The sequence below is a fragment of the Dipodomys spectabilis genome, unplaced genomic scaffold (genome assembly GCF_019054845.1).
Source record: "Dipodomys spectabilis isolate Male_0828 unplaced genomic scaffold, ASM1905484v1 ptg000240l, whole genome shotgun sequence".
Classification (NCBI taxonomy): Eukaryota; Metazoa; Chordata; class Mammalia; order Rodentia; family Heteromyidae; genus Dipodomys; species Dipodomys spectabilis.
In genome coordinates this window covers 642,581-657,871 of record NW_024870917.1, presented here as the reverse complement: position 1 = coordinate 657,871, position 15,291 = coordinate 642,581, and the positions used below count along the sequence as shown (strand labels likewise).

The 15,291-nt window shown below is 55.4% G+C and overlaps 1 protein-coding gene across 4 annotated transcripts in view; it reads left to right on the top strand.

Annotated features, from left to right (window-relative positions):
• The first annotated feature begins 2,897 nt into the window (after positions 1 to 2,897).
• Atp9a (ATPase phospholipid transporting 9A (putative)) overlaps positions 2,898 to 15,291 on the top strand; it is a 63,549-nt gene continuing 51,155 nt past the window's right edge. For 2 of the 4 annotated variants that reach the window (XM_042699269.1, XM_042699268.1), the window contains exon 1: positions 3,621 to 3,725. In XM_042699269.1, coding sequence (XP_042555203.1) covers positions 3,658 to 3,725 — 68 coding nt within the window. In that variant the 5' untranslated portion in view covers positions 3,621 to 3,657. Of the gene's footprint in view, positions 3,026 to 3,620; positions 3,726 to 8,055; positions 8,077 to 15,291 lie in introns of those variants that run through there. The other 2 variants (XM_042699270.1, XM_042699271.1) reach the window with 2 other exon arrangements.

The following is a 15,291-nucleotide window of genomic DNA, read 5'->3' as shown; positions in this document are numbered from 1 at the left end:
TGTGCATGCGCTGGTCCTGGTGCTTGAATTCAGGGCCTGGTTTCTGTTCTTGTGCTTTTCTGCTGAAGGCTAGTGTTGCACCACTTGAGCCATTGCTCCACTTCTGGCATTTTTGGTATTGAATTGGACATTGGACACCCTGGCTGGCTTTGAACTACAATCCTTGGATTTCAGCTTCCTGAATAGCCCAGCTCTGCTTTTTTTCTTTTGTGTTAAGTCTGGGTCTTGGGTAGCCCTTGCTGGGATTATAGATTTGCATCACCACACCCAGCCTTCCTTTTTTCTTTTAAGGGTTAACTGTATTCTGATGGCTTCTTGATTGTCCTGGTGAGAGAATTATTCTCCCTGAGTTTCTTCCTCTTCATTTGCTGGTGTTTTGCACAATACGCAAGAAAAAAAACTTCAGTAGAATTTAAGGTTGCTAACTTTTGAAATTTTACTCTTCCATGATTGTTTTTTTTCAGTTTGAACTCAGGGCCTTGTTTGCCTGGCACCCGCCACTTGAGCCACACCTCCGCACCTGGCTTTTTGTGAGGTTCTTTTGGAGATGGACTCTAGCAGCAAACTTTTCTGCCCAGACTGCCTTCAATCCTCAATTCTTACATTTGCAGCCTCCTGCTAGGATTACTGGTGTGAGCCACTGATGCCCGATCTTAAAGTGTACTTGTGGGCAGCTTGCCTGGCACTACGGAAAACAAAAACCTTTGTTTTCTGTGTTGTGAGCAATACATTCTCAAAGAAAATCATGAGTCCTCACAGAAGGTAACATGCCAGGGGCTGGAATGTGGCTCAGTGGTGGTAGTGTCTAGCATGCATGAAGCCCTGGGGCCCGTCCCTCAGTACCACATAAACAAATGGCATTATGGCACAAGTGGTAGAGTGCTAGCTTTGAGCAAAAGCAGCTCAGGTACAGGCCCTGAATGCAAGCCCCAGGAAAGACTCAAAAAACAAATTTTACTGAAGACGTTTTTGGGAGTGGTCAGCTAGCTCAGTACAAGCCCCACACTTCCTCCTGTTCCTCCAAAGGAAACTAAAAAAGCTTCCAAGTTGCTGGCCCTCTGGAGTGTGGCATGAATTTGCAGCCGCCAAAAGGGGAAAAATGTGGCTAATATCCACCGGCTAAACCATGTGCATCACTATCAATTTCCCACAATGTGTAATTGCGTAGTGGCTCAAAGATAATGGAGGTCATGGCGCCTAGGAGGATGATATGGAGGGCCTGAAGTCTTCGCAAGGTCTTTGTTTTCCTTTAGGTCATTCTGCCAAGGTAGTCAGTGTACGATTTGGGCCACGCCCCCAGCCCTTGGGCCACGCCCCCGCTCTCTCAAGGTCTTTGATTACCCTCACTAGAATGTGGCCTTGGATTGTCTCCTTTCCCTGAATGGCTCCCTTGCCAGGAATGCTGTAAGGCCTCAGTGCAGACTACTGAGATTCTTACTGTCCCCTCCATGTTCCAGTGGCTCACACCTGTAATCCTAACTGCTCGGGAGGCTGAGGATTGCAGTTTGAAGCCAGCCCTGGCAGGAAAGTCTGTAAGACTCTAGTTAACCACCAGGAAATCAGAAGTGGAGTCGAGGCTCAAAGTGGAAGAGCACTAGCCTCAGGCAAAAGAGCTCAGGGACAGCACCAAGGCAGCCCCACGGCAGAAAAAAAAGTTCAAAGCCAGCCTGGGAAGAAATAGAGCTGTGGCTCGAGGGGTGGAGTGTCAGCCTTGAGCCCCAAAGCTCTGGGACAGTGCCTGGGCTCTGAGTTCAAGCCCATGAACGGCACAAAACCAAAAATAGGTGGACCGTGGTTAAGGTTTTTTGTTGTTTGTAGGGCTTGAACTCAGCCTAGGCACTGTTCCTGAGCTCAAGGCCAACGCTCTACCACTTGAGCCACAGCGCCACTTCAGTTTTCTGGTGGTTTACTGGAGATAAGAGTCTCGTGGACTTTCCTGCCTGGGCTTGCTTTGCACTGTGATCCTCAGATCTCGGCCACCTGAGTAGCTAGGATTACAGGCGTGAGCCACCAGCCCGGCCCTGGTTAATGTTTTGGACTCACCATTTCCTTGGTCTTGGCTGTTGGGTAGGTTTAGGAGGCCTAGAGGAGAGGAATGGCCTAGGGCCTGAAGCTAACCCAGAAGGGTGGGGTGTGATAGGACCTTGCACTTGGAAGCTTGTGTGTGTGTGTGTGTATGTGTGTGTGTGATGCACATGGGGGTGGTGTGGAGAGGGTGTGTGGAGGGAGGAAGGAGGTGTCGTGGGGACATGCACCCGGAGGCTGCAGGGGGAGGATGGGTCCTCTGCTGGCGTCCATGTGTTTCTCACAGTGTGCTTTTTGGGTTCCGATTCCTGCTACGTGTGGAGTGTCATTCTATGCATTTGAGTATTTAATATGGTGCTGGTTGGTGAGGCCAAGCCTTGCACACCTAGGCAAGCTTTGACCACTGAGTCATGCGGGTCTGCAGTGGTGTAGGAGAGGGAGCAGGAAGGAAAGGCGGGCGGGCCAGGTCAGCTGGCTGAAAAGCGCCCTTTCCTCCCCAGAGGTGTGAAGTCTGCCTGTCCTTGAGGAATTTCTCCAGGTAGCAAGATGAGTCAGAGTTCTGGATCCTCCTAGCTCCTCCCAGATCCAATGCGGGGTGACGGGGCACCCTAACCACCAGGAAACACTGTCGCCTGTAGCTCTGTTTCCCCTGCCAGTACATTAGTTTATAGGGCATACTATTTTGAGGTTTTCTAGTTGTAACTTCTGAGCCTCCTGAGTGCTGGGACTACAGGTGTTTGCTACCAGGCCCAGCTCTTCCACATTGATTTAATCATTAGCTTTCCTCTCTCTACCTCCCTCTCCTTCCTTCCCTCTTCTGACCTCAAAACTTTCCCGCGGGTGTTTGGGGAGCCTGTGGTTGCAGAAGCAGTGTGCAGAGCCAGGTGTGTGTAATGACTTCCAGTCTCAGGACTGAGTGGGGACACACACATGCGAGCCCCGAGGGTGGCCCGGGGCTGGGGTGTGAGAATGAAGGTCTACACGTGGGAGGGGCCCTCCGGTGAGTTCTGGGGTGCACTTGGCTGTGCACCCAGGAATCCAGGTGGGAGGTGAGAGGCCACGGGAGGAGGGCACAGGTGTGGGGTTCAGGATGGGTAGGTGGGGGTGGCTGTAGGGGAGGGGTCCGGCGGGTGATTGGATCTGGGGTGTCGGGGTGCGTGCTGGGAGACTTGTGAGCTCGGCCAGGTGCGCGCGTCGGGGTGACCGCGGGGTGCGGGGGGCGGAGACGGGGGCGTGCTGCGGCGGGGCGTGCGCGCGCACGGCGGGCGGGGGGCGCGTGGCCGGGTGGGCGCGCGTGGGGGGCGCGCGGCGCGGACCCGGAACCAGGACTCTGCGGCGGCGGCGGCAGCGGGGCGGACGCGGCCCTGCCGCCCCCGGGAGCAGGCGCGGCGCGGCGCGGACCCGGGGCCCATGGTGCGCCCGTGTCCGTCGGTCGGGCCGCGCGGGCGGCTCCGCGCGTGGCCCGGAGCTCGCGACCTCGCCCCTTCGCTGCGGGCCCGGCCCGCCCGCTGCCGCCGCCTCCTCCCCCGGGGCGGCGCGGGGCCGACGGGCGGCGGCGGCGCGGAGGCCGGACCGGGCGGCGGCCCGGGCGGCGCGGGGGGCGCGGCGGCCAAGGCGGGCGGCGCCGCCGACATGACGGACAACATCCCGCTGCAGCCGGTGCGCCAGAAGAAGCGGATGGACGGCCGGCCTCGCGCGGGGTGAGTGGGCCCGGCCGGCCCGGCCCTGGCCCTGGCCCTGCGCGCAGCCCGGCCGAGCGGCTGCGCCGAGCCCGAGGCCGCGCGCGCGGGCGGGCGGGGAGGTGGGGAGGCGGCGCCGCCGGCCGGGCTGAGGCTTCGGTCCTCCGGATCGCGGGCCGGGCCCCGATCCCGGCCGCCGGAGGCCTGGCGCCCCGGGAAGCCCGGCCGCGCCGGCTGTTGACCCGCGCGGGGAGGGAGGGTCGGCCGAGCCCGCCACCGTGTACGGCGGGGATCTCGCTCGGAGGCCCGGGGCCGGGGCTCCGCGCGCGGCGTCCCGGGGGGCTGGGGGAGGAGGGCTCGGGCCGGGCCTCCAGCGGCGCTCGGGGCCGCAGCCGCGGGGGCGCCACCTGCGGGACGCAGCCCGGGTGGAACCGGACTGGTGGCGGCGGGAGGGGCGTCCGCCGGCTGGCCGGTGACTGCAGGGGTGACACCGCCCCCCCTCCGTCCTCGGTCCCCCGCCCCGGCGGGGTCTCCTCAGGGAGGGTCCGGGTTCGGAGGGGGTTTTTCGGGGCTGTGGCGTCGCCGGGGACCGGTGTACCGGGAGGGGAGGGGGGGCGGGGGAGGTGAAGACGCCGAGGTCCGGGCCCGCCCGCGCCTGTCAATCAATCAGCGGCCCGGGCGGGGCCGGACCCCGCGCAGGTGGGCGCGCGTCCGGGCTGCGCGGCCGCGGGGCGGGGCCTCGGCTGGGCGGCGACGTCACCGGCTCGAGAGCCGACGCCGGGCGGGGCGCGGGGCCCGGAGCGGCCGCCCGAGGCGCCAGTGGGCTGGGCGGACTCCGCTGCCATCTTGTGGGCTCTTTGTCTCCGCACCCCCAGACCCCCGGGTCCTAAGGCCCTGGCTCCGGGGCCGGGAAGGACGGCGGCGGCGCGGAGAGGAGCCCCGGCCCCGGGCCGCCACCCCCTCCTCCTTCCTCCCCGCTCCCCTCCGCGCCGCTGGGGAGCCCGGGCCCCGGCACCCCGACCCCTGCGCTGTGGTGACAGCCCGCGCGCTCCGGGCTCGCAGTCCCCGGCGCGAACCCCGTCCTCGCTGTGGATCGTTGAGCAGAGGGGCCGGGACCGGGGCCGGGGCGGCGGCGGCCTGGCCGGCCTGGGTCTGTGCCCTGGACCGCGACGAGCCGTCTACTAAATGCTGGGCCCGGGGGCTTGCACGGACGAGGGGCACCTGACAGGTGCGCGTGCCCGGGCCTGGCTGTGCGCTCGCCACACTCCAGACCTGGAAGGGGTGTGCGCGTGCGTGCGTGTGCATGCATGCATGCGTGCATGCGTGGTGCGCGCTGCATCCAACTGCTGATCAGAAATAACCCGAATAGTCCCTACCCGCGCACTGGGGCCTGGGCACACTGGGTCTGGTCGCCGTTCCTTAAACCGGGCGGCGGAGCAGCCTCGGGCTGGCGCGCCCACTGCGGAGAGGGTCCGGGCCCCATGTGTGGGTTCCGTGCCTGTAGCCCCCCTTTTATATAAAGGACTAGAACGTCCCATCTCCGTGTCTGCAGGGCGCTTGGAGCCAAACACGTGTAGATCTGAGGGTGGGCGGAATGCTTTGGTGAAGATCCCTGGGGATGATGATGATTGTGTTTTTGTCATGACTGGGGTTTGAACTGTGGCCTTGGGCTTGCTAGGTGCTCTACTATTTGAGCTACCCCCCCCCCCCCAGCCTCTTTTGGGGGCTGCCCCCTGTGAGTTTTCAGATGTGACCTCACTCTGTGCCAGGGCCGGGTGGCCTGCAGTCTGTCTGCGCAGTCTGTCTGCGTCCAGTGTAGCTGAATGCTCACGTTACTGTCCAGCTTTAAAAAAAAAAAATCTGGCTGGGATTGGTGACTCACACCTGTCATCCCAGCTGCTCAGGAGGCTGAGATCTGAGGATTGTGGTTCAAAGTCAGCCTGGCAGGAACGTCGGTGAAAGTCTTACCTCCAATAAACCACTCAGAAAAACAAGTGGCGCTGTGGCTCAAGTGGTAGAGTGCTAGCCTTGAGCTGAAGAGCTGAGGGTCAGCGCCCAGGCCCAGAGTTCAAGCCCCACGACTGACAAAAAAAAAAAAATCTATTAAGAAGGGGATCTTATGAACTTTTTGCCCAGGTTGATCTCTAACCCCAGTCCTTTAGATCTCAGCCTCCATAGTATCTAGATTTACAGCTGTGAGTCACTGTACTCAGCCTTGAGTGATTTTTTTTTTTTTTTGTTAGTCCTGGGCCTGGAACTCCATAAGCACTGTCTCTGAGCTCTTTTTTGCTCAAGGCTAGTACTCTACTACTTTAAGCCACAGTTCCACTTCTGGCTTTGTGGAGTTTAATCAGAGATAAGAGCCTCACTGACTTCCGTCCAGGCTTAATTTGAACCACAATCCTTAGATCGTAGCCTCCAGAGTAGCTAGGATTGTAGGTGTGAGCCAGCTCCCTGAGTGATTTTTAACCTAGTTATAGTTGAGAATCCCTCACTTGGCGCAAAAGAGAAAAATTCAAGCAGCTACTTATACAGAGTAATAATTAACATTACAGAAACACACTGTCCATACAGAGGCCCAGAGGAGGTGATACAGATTATTTTTTTTTGAGGAGGTGATACAGATGATTTATTTTTGGGCGGCTTGAATTCAGAGCCTTGGTGCTGTTCCTTATCTTTTTCCTCAAGGCTGGTGCTCTACCACTTTAATTCTTGCTTTTGGTGGGTAATTGAAGACTCTCACAGACTTCTGTGTGGGCTGGCTTTGAACCAAGATCCTCAGATCTCAGCCTCCTGAGTAGCACTGGTTAACAGTGTGAGCATCCTGCTTCATCTGTGAGCTACCCCCACACCTCAGTCTTGGGACTTAAAATCAGGGCCTGGTTGCTGTTCCTCAGCTCTTTTGCTCAAGGCTATCACTCTACCATTTTGAGCCACAGCGCCACTTCCAGTCTTCTGGTGGTTCATTAGAGATAAGACTCTCATGGACTTTCCTACCTGGACTGGCTTTCAACCACAATCCTCAGATCTCAGCCTCCTGAGTAGCTAGGATGACAGATAGGAGCCACTAGTGCCTGATGGTATTGATTTCTTTTGACTATAGGGATTTGAACTCAGGATTTCACACCTGCTAGGTAAGTTCAAGACCTCAGGTTTTTTTTGTTTTTTTTTTTTCACTCAAGGCTGGTGCTTTACCACTTGGGCCAAACCACCCAATCACTTGTGATTTCAGATGTAATATCTCCTTAGCCCGCTGGTGGAGGGGTTTGGTATGGTTTCCGTAGTCATGAGCACTTTCTGGGGGAAGTGCTGGGTTGGTTTTTATTTTGTGTGTGTTGTTAGGTTTTGTTTTGTGTTTGTTTTTGTTTGGTTATTCGTCAAGCCTCTGGCCACTTATTCTTCAGTGGATTAATGAGGAGCTTTGTTGCTAAATGGACAGGTTTGATTGCGTAGCTCTGAACTCATGGCTCCTCCCAACTGTCTTGTGTTTAGGGGCACCATTGGGGTCGGGGGTTGCCCAGGAGAAACACAGAAATACATCGCTTCCACCCCCACCCCATTCCCAGCAAACTCCTGTTTGCAGCACGAGGGGTCCTCTGTGATGAACCCACGCATGGCCCGGCGCCTTGCCTGATCAGTGTGAAAGTGCTCCCAGAATTGCTTTTGTGGTCGCAGGTGTGAGGGCATAGGCGTGTTCACAGGTAGGGAACGCATCTGCGGATCATGCAGGTGAACTGTAGACTGTGTGTGTGTTTGTATGGGTGTGGGATTTTATTTTGTACCGGTCCTGGGATTTGAACTCAGGGCCTGACCACCGTCCCTGAGGGTTTTTTGTTTGTTTTTGTTGGTTTGCTCAAGGCTAGCATTCTACTACTTAAGCCACAGCTCCACTTTCAGCTTTTTGGTGGTTCATTGGAGATGAGTCTCGTGAACTTTCTTGCCTAGGCTGTCTTCAAAGCATGATTCTCAGACCCCAGCCTCCTGAGTAGCTAGGATTATAAGTGTGAGCCACCAGCACCTGGCTGAGATGTGTGTGTGTGTGTGTGTTAACCTTTTCTTTCCGTGGTGAGGGCCGTCTCCGGTCTGCAGCGGACAGGGGTTCTAGGAGGAGGCGGTGCTGGTAGGCAGGCCACGGGTGCCACACCTCCCTGTGCACCCCGGGTGGTTAAAGGGCTCTTTGCCCTCTTGGAGAACAGCAGGATGGAGCCCTGGCTGTCAGCCATCAGGAAGTGCTGGCCAAGCCCTCTGCCAACTGCACAGCTGCCCTTGTGCCACCCGCTGCCAGCCACAGAGCCCTGTCCGGTGCCACCCGAAACCAGACCAGGCCCTCCTGCCTGTGTGGAGACCGGGGGATGTGTTTGTCCCAACCCAGGTAGGAATTCTGGTAGAGTGAGCTAACCTCCCTGCCTCCCCCTGCCCTGCCTGGGTGCCCATGTTGGGAAATATGGGGCAGTGTGTGCCAGTCCCCAAGGGAGGGGCCAGGCAGCGCTGACATTAACCCAGGCACCGGCAAGATAGCTGTCACACGTGAGGGGGAGGGAGAGGGCTGCGCGGGAGGGCCAGAAGACGTTGTTTTTGTTGACCTTGAACTTGAGATCCTCCCCGTTCCCAAGCTTGGGGTATTTGAGGGCTTGGCTCTGGCACTCCCCCAACCCCCCAGTTTTTGGATCAACCCCTGGGACTTGCACCTGCCAGGCACGTGCCCCCCACAGAGCTATGCCTCTGCCCCTAGACTTCCATTTACAAAGAGATGACATTTGGATCTCTTAGCCACGGTTAGAATGGTGCCGCATCCCTTAGCCCACACATTTCTTGAGTGGCTGTGGGTCTCAAAGCTTGATCCGCCGCTGCCCAGGTGGCTGGGCTGGGGACACGGCTGCAGCTCTCTGCCGATTTCAAGGACAGTGGTGGTTTTTATGGTTCCTCTCCTGCGCCAGGCGATACCTGTTTTCTCTTTGTAGCCAAGGCAGGAAGTTTCTGTTTAGAAAACGTTTGAGTAAATACAAGGGCTCAGAGCGCTGCGAGGTCAGCAGTCCTTCTCCAGGCCTGTGCACGCCTCTGTCCTGCTGGCATTTCGGGGACGGCGGCCTGGCTGAGCGTGGCATGTGTACAAGGATACAGAATGCGGCAAGACCTGATCTTCCTCATAGACTAAAAAATACAGGTTTTTCCATTATCCATGAAAGGGAGGATTTTTTTTTATTTATTTATTTTTTCTTTTTATTTTTTTCCGGTCGTGGGGCCTGAACTTTGGGCCTGGGCGCTGTCCCTCAGCTCTTCAGCTCAAGGCTAGCGCTCTACCACTTGAGCCACAGTGCCACTTCCGGCTTTTTTCTTTTTTGCTTATGTGGTGCTGAGGAATCGAACCCAGGGCCTCAGGCATGCAAGGCAAGCGCTCTACCACTGAGCCACCTTCCCAGCCTGAGGATTTTTATTTTTTGCTGGTTGTGGGGCTTGAACTCTGGGTCTGGGCACTGTCCCTCAGCTCTTCAGCTCAAGGCTAACGCTCTACCACTTGAGCCACAGCTCCACTTCTGGCTTTTTTCTTTTTGCTTATGTGGTGCTGAGGAATCGAACCCAGGGTCTCATGCATACAAGGCAAGCGCTCTACCACTGAGCCACCTTCCCAGCCCCCCCATAAAGGATTTTTTTCCCTCCTGGTCCGAGGGTTTGCACTCAGGACCTTAAGCTTTCGCTTGGCTTCCTTGATCAACACTTTTTTTTTTAACCAGTCCTGGGGCTTGAACTCAGGGCCTTGGCACTCACTGTCCCTGAGCTTCTTTTTGCTTAGGGTTAGCACTCTATCACTTAAGCCACAGCACCACTTCTGGCCTTTTTTTTGGAGGGGGGTGGGTCCGGTCGTGGGCCTGAACTCTGGGTCTGGGCGCTGTCCCTCAGCAATTCAGCTCAAGGCTAGCGCTCTACCACTTGAGCCACAGCGCCACTTCTGGCTTTTTTTCCTGCTTATGTGGTGCTGAGGAATCGAACCCAGGGCCTCATGCATGCAAGGCAAGTGCTCTACCACTAGCCACCTTCCCAGCCCCAACTTCCAGCTTTCTCTGTGTATGTGGTGCTGAGGAATCAAACCCATGGTTCATGCATGCCAGGCAAGCACTCTACCACTGAGCCACCTTCCCAGCCCAACACTGGTTCTTTACTACCTCATCCTTCAGCCCAGGTTTTTGATGGATATTTTGGAGATCAGAGTCTTACAGACTTTCCTGCCCAGGCTGGCTTTGAACTGCGATCCTCAGATCTCAGCCCCCCTGAGTAGCTAGGATTTACAGGTGTGAGCCACCGGCGCCCAGCGAAATCAAAGCCTTCTGAGTAGACAGGCATGAGCCACTAATCCTGGCAAGAGAAATGACGACTTGGTTTTTGACCAACGGTGACTTACCAGACCAGGTCATGTGGGACTCTTCATTTGCCTTTATTTACATCTTCAAGGAGTGTTAGGGACCGGGGAGGGGGCAGGGGAAATGTGAGCCCTGTGTATCTTATGGAGGGGCCAGCTGAGCCGGGCTGGTGCCGCCCTCACTTCCTAGTTATGTTCCTGGCATTTGCCCAGCTCCAGACAACTGCGGGTTGGCTGGCGTCCCTGAGGAAGCACTGGGGGCGTGTCACCAGCACCCTGCTGCAGCACGCCTGGCTGGGAGACCTCTGGCGGGCGGGGTTCGGGGCCAGATGATGAACTCAGACGGTCGGAGCGCTTCACCTGCTCTGTGTTGTGGCTGTAGCGATTTGTTGTGGTGGCTGCCACTGTCTTACACCACTCACTGCCCCAAGACCCTGGGAACGGTCACATAGCTGTCTCCAGACATTGCCCAGTGTCCCCAGAGGGGCCGGACTCACTCTGGCTGACAGCGTTGGCCTGCTGAAGCCAGTGCTATGAGCTTTTTTCTATTGGTGTGTGTGTGTGTGTGTGTGTGTGTGTGTGTGTGTGTGTGTGTGTGTTCATTCATTTTGTGTGTTCGTTTGTTGGAGCCACAGCTGCTTCCCCCTCCTTGTTGCTTCGCTTCGGTGGAGATAAGAGGCTCATAGGATTTTCTAACCATGATCCTCAGATCTCGACCTCCTGAGCAGCTAGGATTTCAGGTGTGAGCCACCAGCATTTGGTGCTTATTTTAATTTTTATGCTGCTACTGAGGCTTGAACTAAGGGTTTGGGCACTGTCCCTAAGGTTTTTTTTTTTTTAATTCAACCCCTTGAGTCACAACTCCACTTCTGGATTTTGGCAGGTTAATTGGAAGTAAGAGTCTCACAGACTTTCTTGCCTGTGCCGGCCTCAAAGTGTGATCCTCAGCTCTCAGCCTCCTGAGTAGCCAGGGTGACAGGCCTGAGCCACCAGTGCCCAGTGGTATTTTGTTATAACTCCAGTGCACAAATACAGGAAGGCATTCATGGCTATTTTGTGGTGACCCTTAGCATTATCAGTGAGACTTTTCTGCTGGTGGTCATTGAGTTCATTGGCAGTCTGACTTAGATGGTTCAGTCTCGAGAGCTGTGTTTCTCAGCATGTTGAAGCATTGTGTGGCCTAGAGCCGGGTTCTCTTCCCACCTCTACCTCTGCAGGAGCAACCAGAAGCAAGGACCTGGTGTCTGCGTGCTGGGCACAGGCTCAGACGCTCCGTCTTTAAACAGAAGGCTTCCGGCCGTCTAAGTCTGGGCTGTACGTGTGCGCATGTTACAGTGTTAATCACTGGCGCATGCAGGGTAGATGCCTGGTGCTGCTCCGAGATAGTTGTCTCATTTACTTATTAGTGTATGTATTTGCCACGTCCATATCCCAGGATTAAATCCAGAACCTCACACTTGCTAAAGCAAGCACTCCACTACCTGAGTCATAAGCCCTTCTATTTTATTATTATTGTTATTGTTATTGTTGGTTTTGGTGCTGTCACTGAGTTGTTTTGCTCAAGGCCAGTGCGCTGTCACTTTCAGCCACAGCGTCACTTCTGGTTTTCTGGTAGTGAATTGGAGATCACACTCCCCCAGACTTTCTTGCCTGGGTTGGCTTTGAAGCACAGTCCTCAGGCCTCAGCCTCCGGAGCAGCAAGGGCTAGAGGCGTGAGCACCAGTGTCCTGCTTCCTTTTTATTTATTTATTTTTGTGCTGGACCTGAAGTTTGAACTCAGGGCCTCTGTGGTCAAGGCTGGCGCTCTACCACTTGAGGCACGGTGCCACTTCTGCCCTTTTCTGAGTACTTTATTGGAGATAATTGTCTCATCATGGGCTTTCTTGCCCAGGCTGGCTTCAGACTGGGATCCTCAGATCTCAGCCTCCTGAGTAGCTAGGATGACAGGTATGAGCCACCAGTGCCCAGCTTTCTTTCTTTTCCTTCCTTCCTTCCTTCCTTCCTTCCTTCCTTCCTTCCTTCCTTCCTTCCTTCCTTCCTTCCCCCCTTACTCCCTTCCCTCCCTCCCCCCCTTTCTTTCTTTTGGAGATTTTAGTACCTTTGCTGTCTGGATCTGAGAAACTGACTACAAGTGTCAACCACCACGCATAGCCTAGCCCCACACTGGTTTGAACTCAGGGTCTCCTGATGGCCAGGCGGGTGCTCTACCACTTGAGCCATACCCCTAGTCTTTTTTTGTTTTGTGTGTCAGTACTGAGGCTTGAACTCAGGGCCTCATCCTCTTGGCTTTTGTGCTCAGGCTGACGCTGTCATACACACCTTCACCTCCAGCTTTTTTGCTGTTGGTTAGCTGGAGCTAAGAGTCTGCTCGTGCGCATGGCCCTGGACAAGGCGCCAGCATCTCAGCCTCACACAGCCACAGAGACGTTAGCACGGACTCACAGCGCACACCAAAAATAGCTGCCGCTGGCCCTTCCGTGTCTGCACTCGGCAAATATTCAGTGCGTGCTGTCTGTCAATATTTACTCCCTGACTGCCCCGGTGGTTTGGTGGTCGGGCTGCTGCGGGAGCCTGTGAGACCACGGCTGGCTGGCAGCCAGCAGAGCACATACGTAGCGCCCAACAGCCAACGTGTGTGTGTGTGTGTGTGTGTGTGTGTGTGTGTGTGTGTGTGTGTGTGTGTGTGTGACATACTGGGGCTTGAATCATGCTCTACCACTTAAGCCACAACTCACAGCTTTTTTATGGCGATAGAGTCTCATGGACTTTCCTGCTCAAGCTGGCTTCAAACTGTCATCCTCAGATCTCAGCCTCCTGAGTAGCTAGAATTACAACTGTGAGCCACTTGTACCTGCTGACAAGACCCTTCCTTCCTTCCTTCCTTCCTTCCTTCCTTCCTTCCTTCCTTCCTTCCTTCCTTCCTTCCTTCCTTCCTTCCCTCCCTCCCTCCCTCCCTCCCTCCCTCCCTCATTCCTTTCCTCCCTTCTTCCTTCTTTTCCTCCCTCCCTCCTCCCACCCATTTTTCTGTGCCAGTCCTGAGACTTGAACTCAGGGCCTGGTGCTGTCCCTGAGGCTTTTTTTTTCTTTCTTGCCAGTCGTGGGCTTGAACTCAGGGCCTGGGCACTGTCCCTCAGCTCTTCAGTTCAAGGCTAGCACTCTACCACTTGAGTCACAGCACCACTTCTGGTTTTCTGGTGGTTTATTGGAGATAATAGTTTCACGGGCTTTCCTGCCTGAGCTGGTTTTGAACTGGGATCCTCAGATCTCAGCCTCCTGAGTAGCTAGGATTATAGGCGTGAGCCATGGACACCCGACTCCCTGAGCTTTTTTTGCTCCAGGATATTATTGCTCTATTACTTAAGCCACAGCTCTCCTTCCAGCTTTTTGGTGGTTAATTGGAGGTAAGAATCTCAGGGGCTGGGAAGGTGGCTCAGTGGTAGAGCGCTTGCCTTGCATGCATGAGGCCCTGGGTTCGATTCCTCAGCACCATATAGGCGAAAGAGCTGAGGGACAGCGCCCAGGCCCTGAGTTCAGGCCCACAACCGGACCCCCCCCCCCAAAAAAAAAAAAAAAAAGAGTCTCATAGACTTTCCTGCCTGGGCAGGCTTTGAACCACAATCCTTAGATCTCACCCTCTTAAGTAGCTAGGATTATAGTCATGAGCCAACAGTGCTCGGCTATATATTTGTTTCATTAAGATAGTTCATGCCTGGGCTGGGAAGGTGGCTCAGTGGTAGAGTGCTTGCCTTGCATGCATGAGACCCTGGGTTTGATTCCTCAGCACCACATAAGCAGAAAAAGCCAGAAGTGGAGCTGTGGCTCAAGTTGTAGAGCGCTAGCCTTGAGCTGAATTGCTGAGGGACAGCGCCCAGGCCCGGAGTTCAGGCCCCACGACTAACAACAAAAAGATAATTCCTGCCTGGCCCTGGTGGCTCACACCTACCGTCCTAGACACTCGGAGGCTGGGATCCAAGGATCATTGTTCAAAGCCAGCCTGGGCAGGATAGTTGGTAACACTCATCTCCAGTTAACCACCAGAAGTGGCACTGTGGCTCAAATGGTAGAGCACTAATCTTGAGCAGAAGCAGCTCAGCACCCAGGTTCTGAGTTCAAGCCCCAGGACCGGCACATACACACAAAAAAGTGGTGGAACTTGCCTGCTTCCACTGCAGCGCTTCTCATGGTGCTTGGAGGAAAACCTGGACTCCTTGATAAAGCCCCGTGCCAGCCGCTCCTGCCGCCTCCTCCGCCCCTCTCCCCGCCGCTGTCTGTCTGGACCAGTCTCCTGGTGTGCAGTGGAGGCCTCCTGGCTCTGGATCTCGGCCCTTTCGAGATCTGCCTCTCATCACCCTGCCTGGCCGCCCGGCAGTCCCTTCTCATCGCCACGCCCCTTCCCACTCACTCTCCCCGCCCTGACCTCATTTATTTTCTTTTGGGTCATTAGTTTATTAGATATATTGATTCATTTGAAACAGGCTTTCACTGTGGTGCTCAGGCTGGCCCTCAAACTCACATTTCTTCTGCCTCAGCCACCCAGGTGCTGGAATTATAGACATGCATTCTCAGCCCAGCCAGGGCAGTGGTGGTTGGTCTCTCCATGAGAGGATCACCTTTGCCTTCTCGTTCACTCCTGAGTCCGCAGTGCTCCAGTGAGCACCTGCTACTCCGGGAGTTCCCTGCATACTTGCTGAATGAGCTCACGACGCCAAGAAGCTGTGATTCCTGGCTTTGTGATCACTAAGTGTTCGGTAAATATTGTTTACCCAAAAGCCAAATTGCTTCCATGTTGGCAGCGTGCACGTGCCTTCCGTGCAGGCAGAAAGTGGATGAGTGGCGTGGGAATGGAACTGACTTAATGGGTTGGTCTCTGGGCTAATTACACGGAGTCCAGACAGCCCAGAGAGCCCCACGCTTCACCCGGGTCTTGCAAAAATTGTGGGGAAGGAGCAGCAAGAATCCTGTGGGGGGATTTGATCCTCAAGGCACGTGGAGTAAGTAGTACTTTGTGTCTGTGGACAGACACATTTGTATCATTGGCGAGCGCTTAATATAATGAGAGGGCCTGGGAAAAGACTTATTCCTGGGCCAAGGCTGAGACAATGTAAAAACGTGCAAAGGTTACTAAAGGCTCTTCGTCCTAGGGAGACGCCACTCCCGTTATCACGTTAGGGCCTTGTTCCAGCGCTTTCCTGGCCTCCCGTTTGTCAGTAGGTCAGTACTCTTTGTTATTGT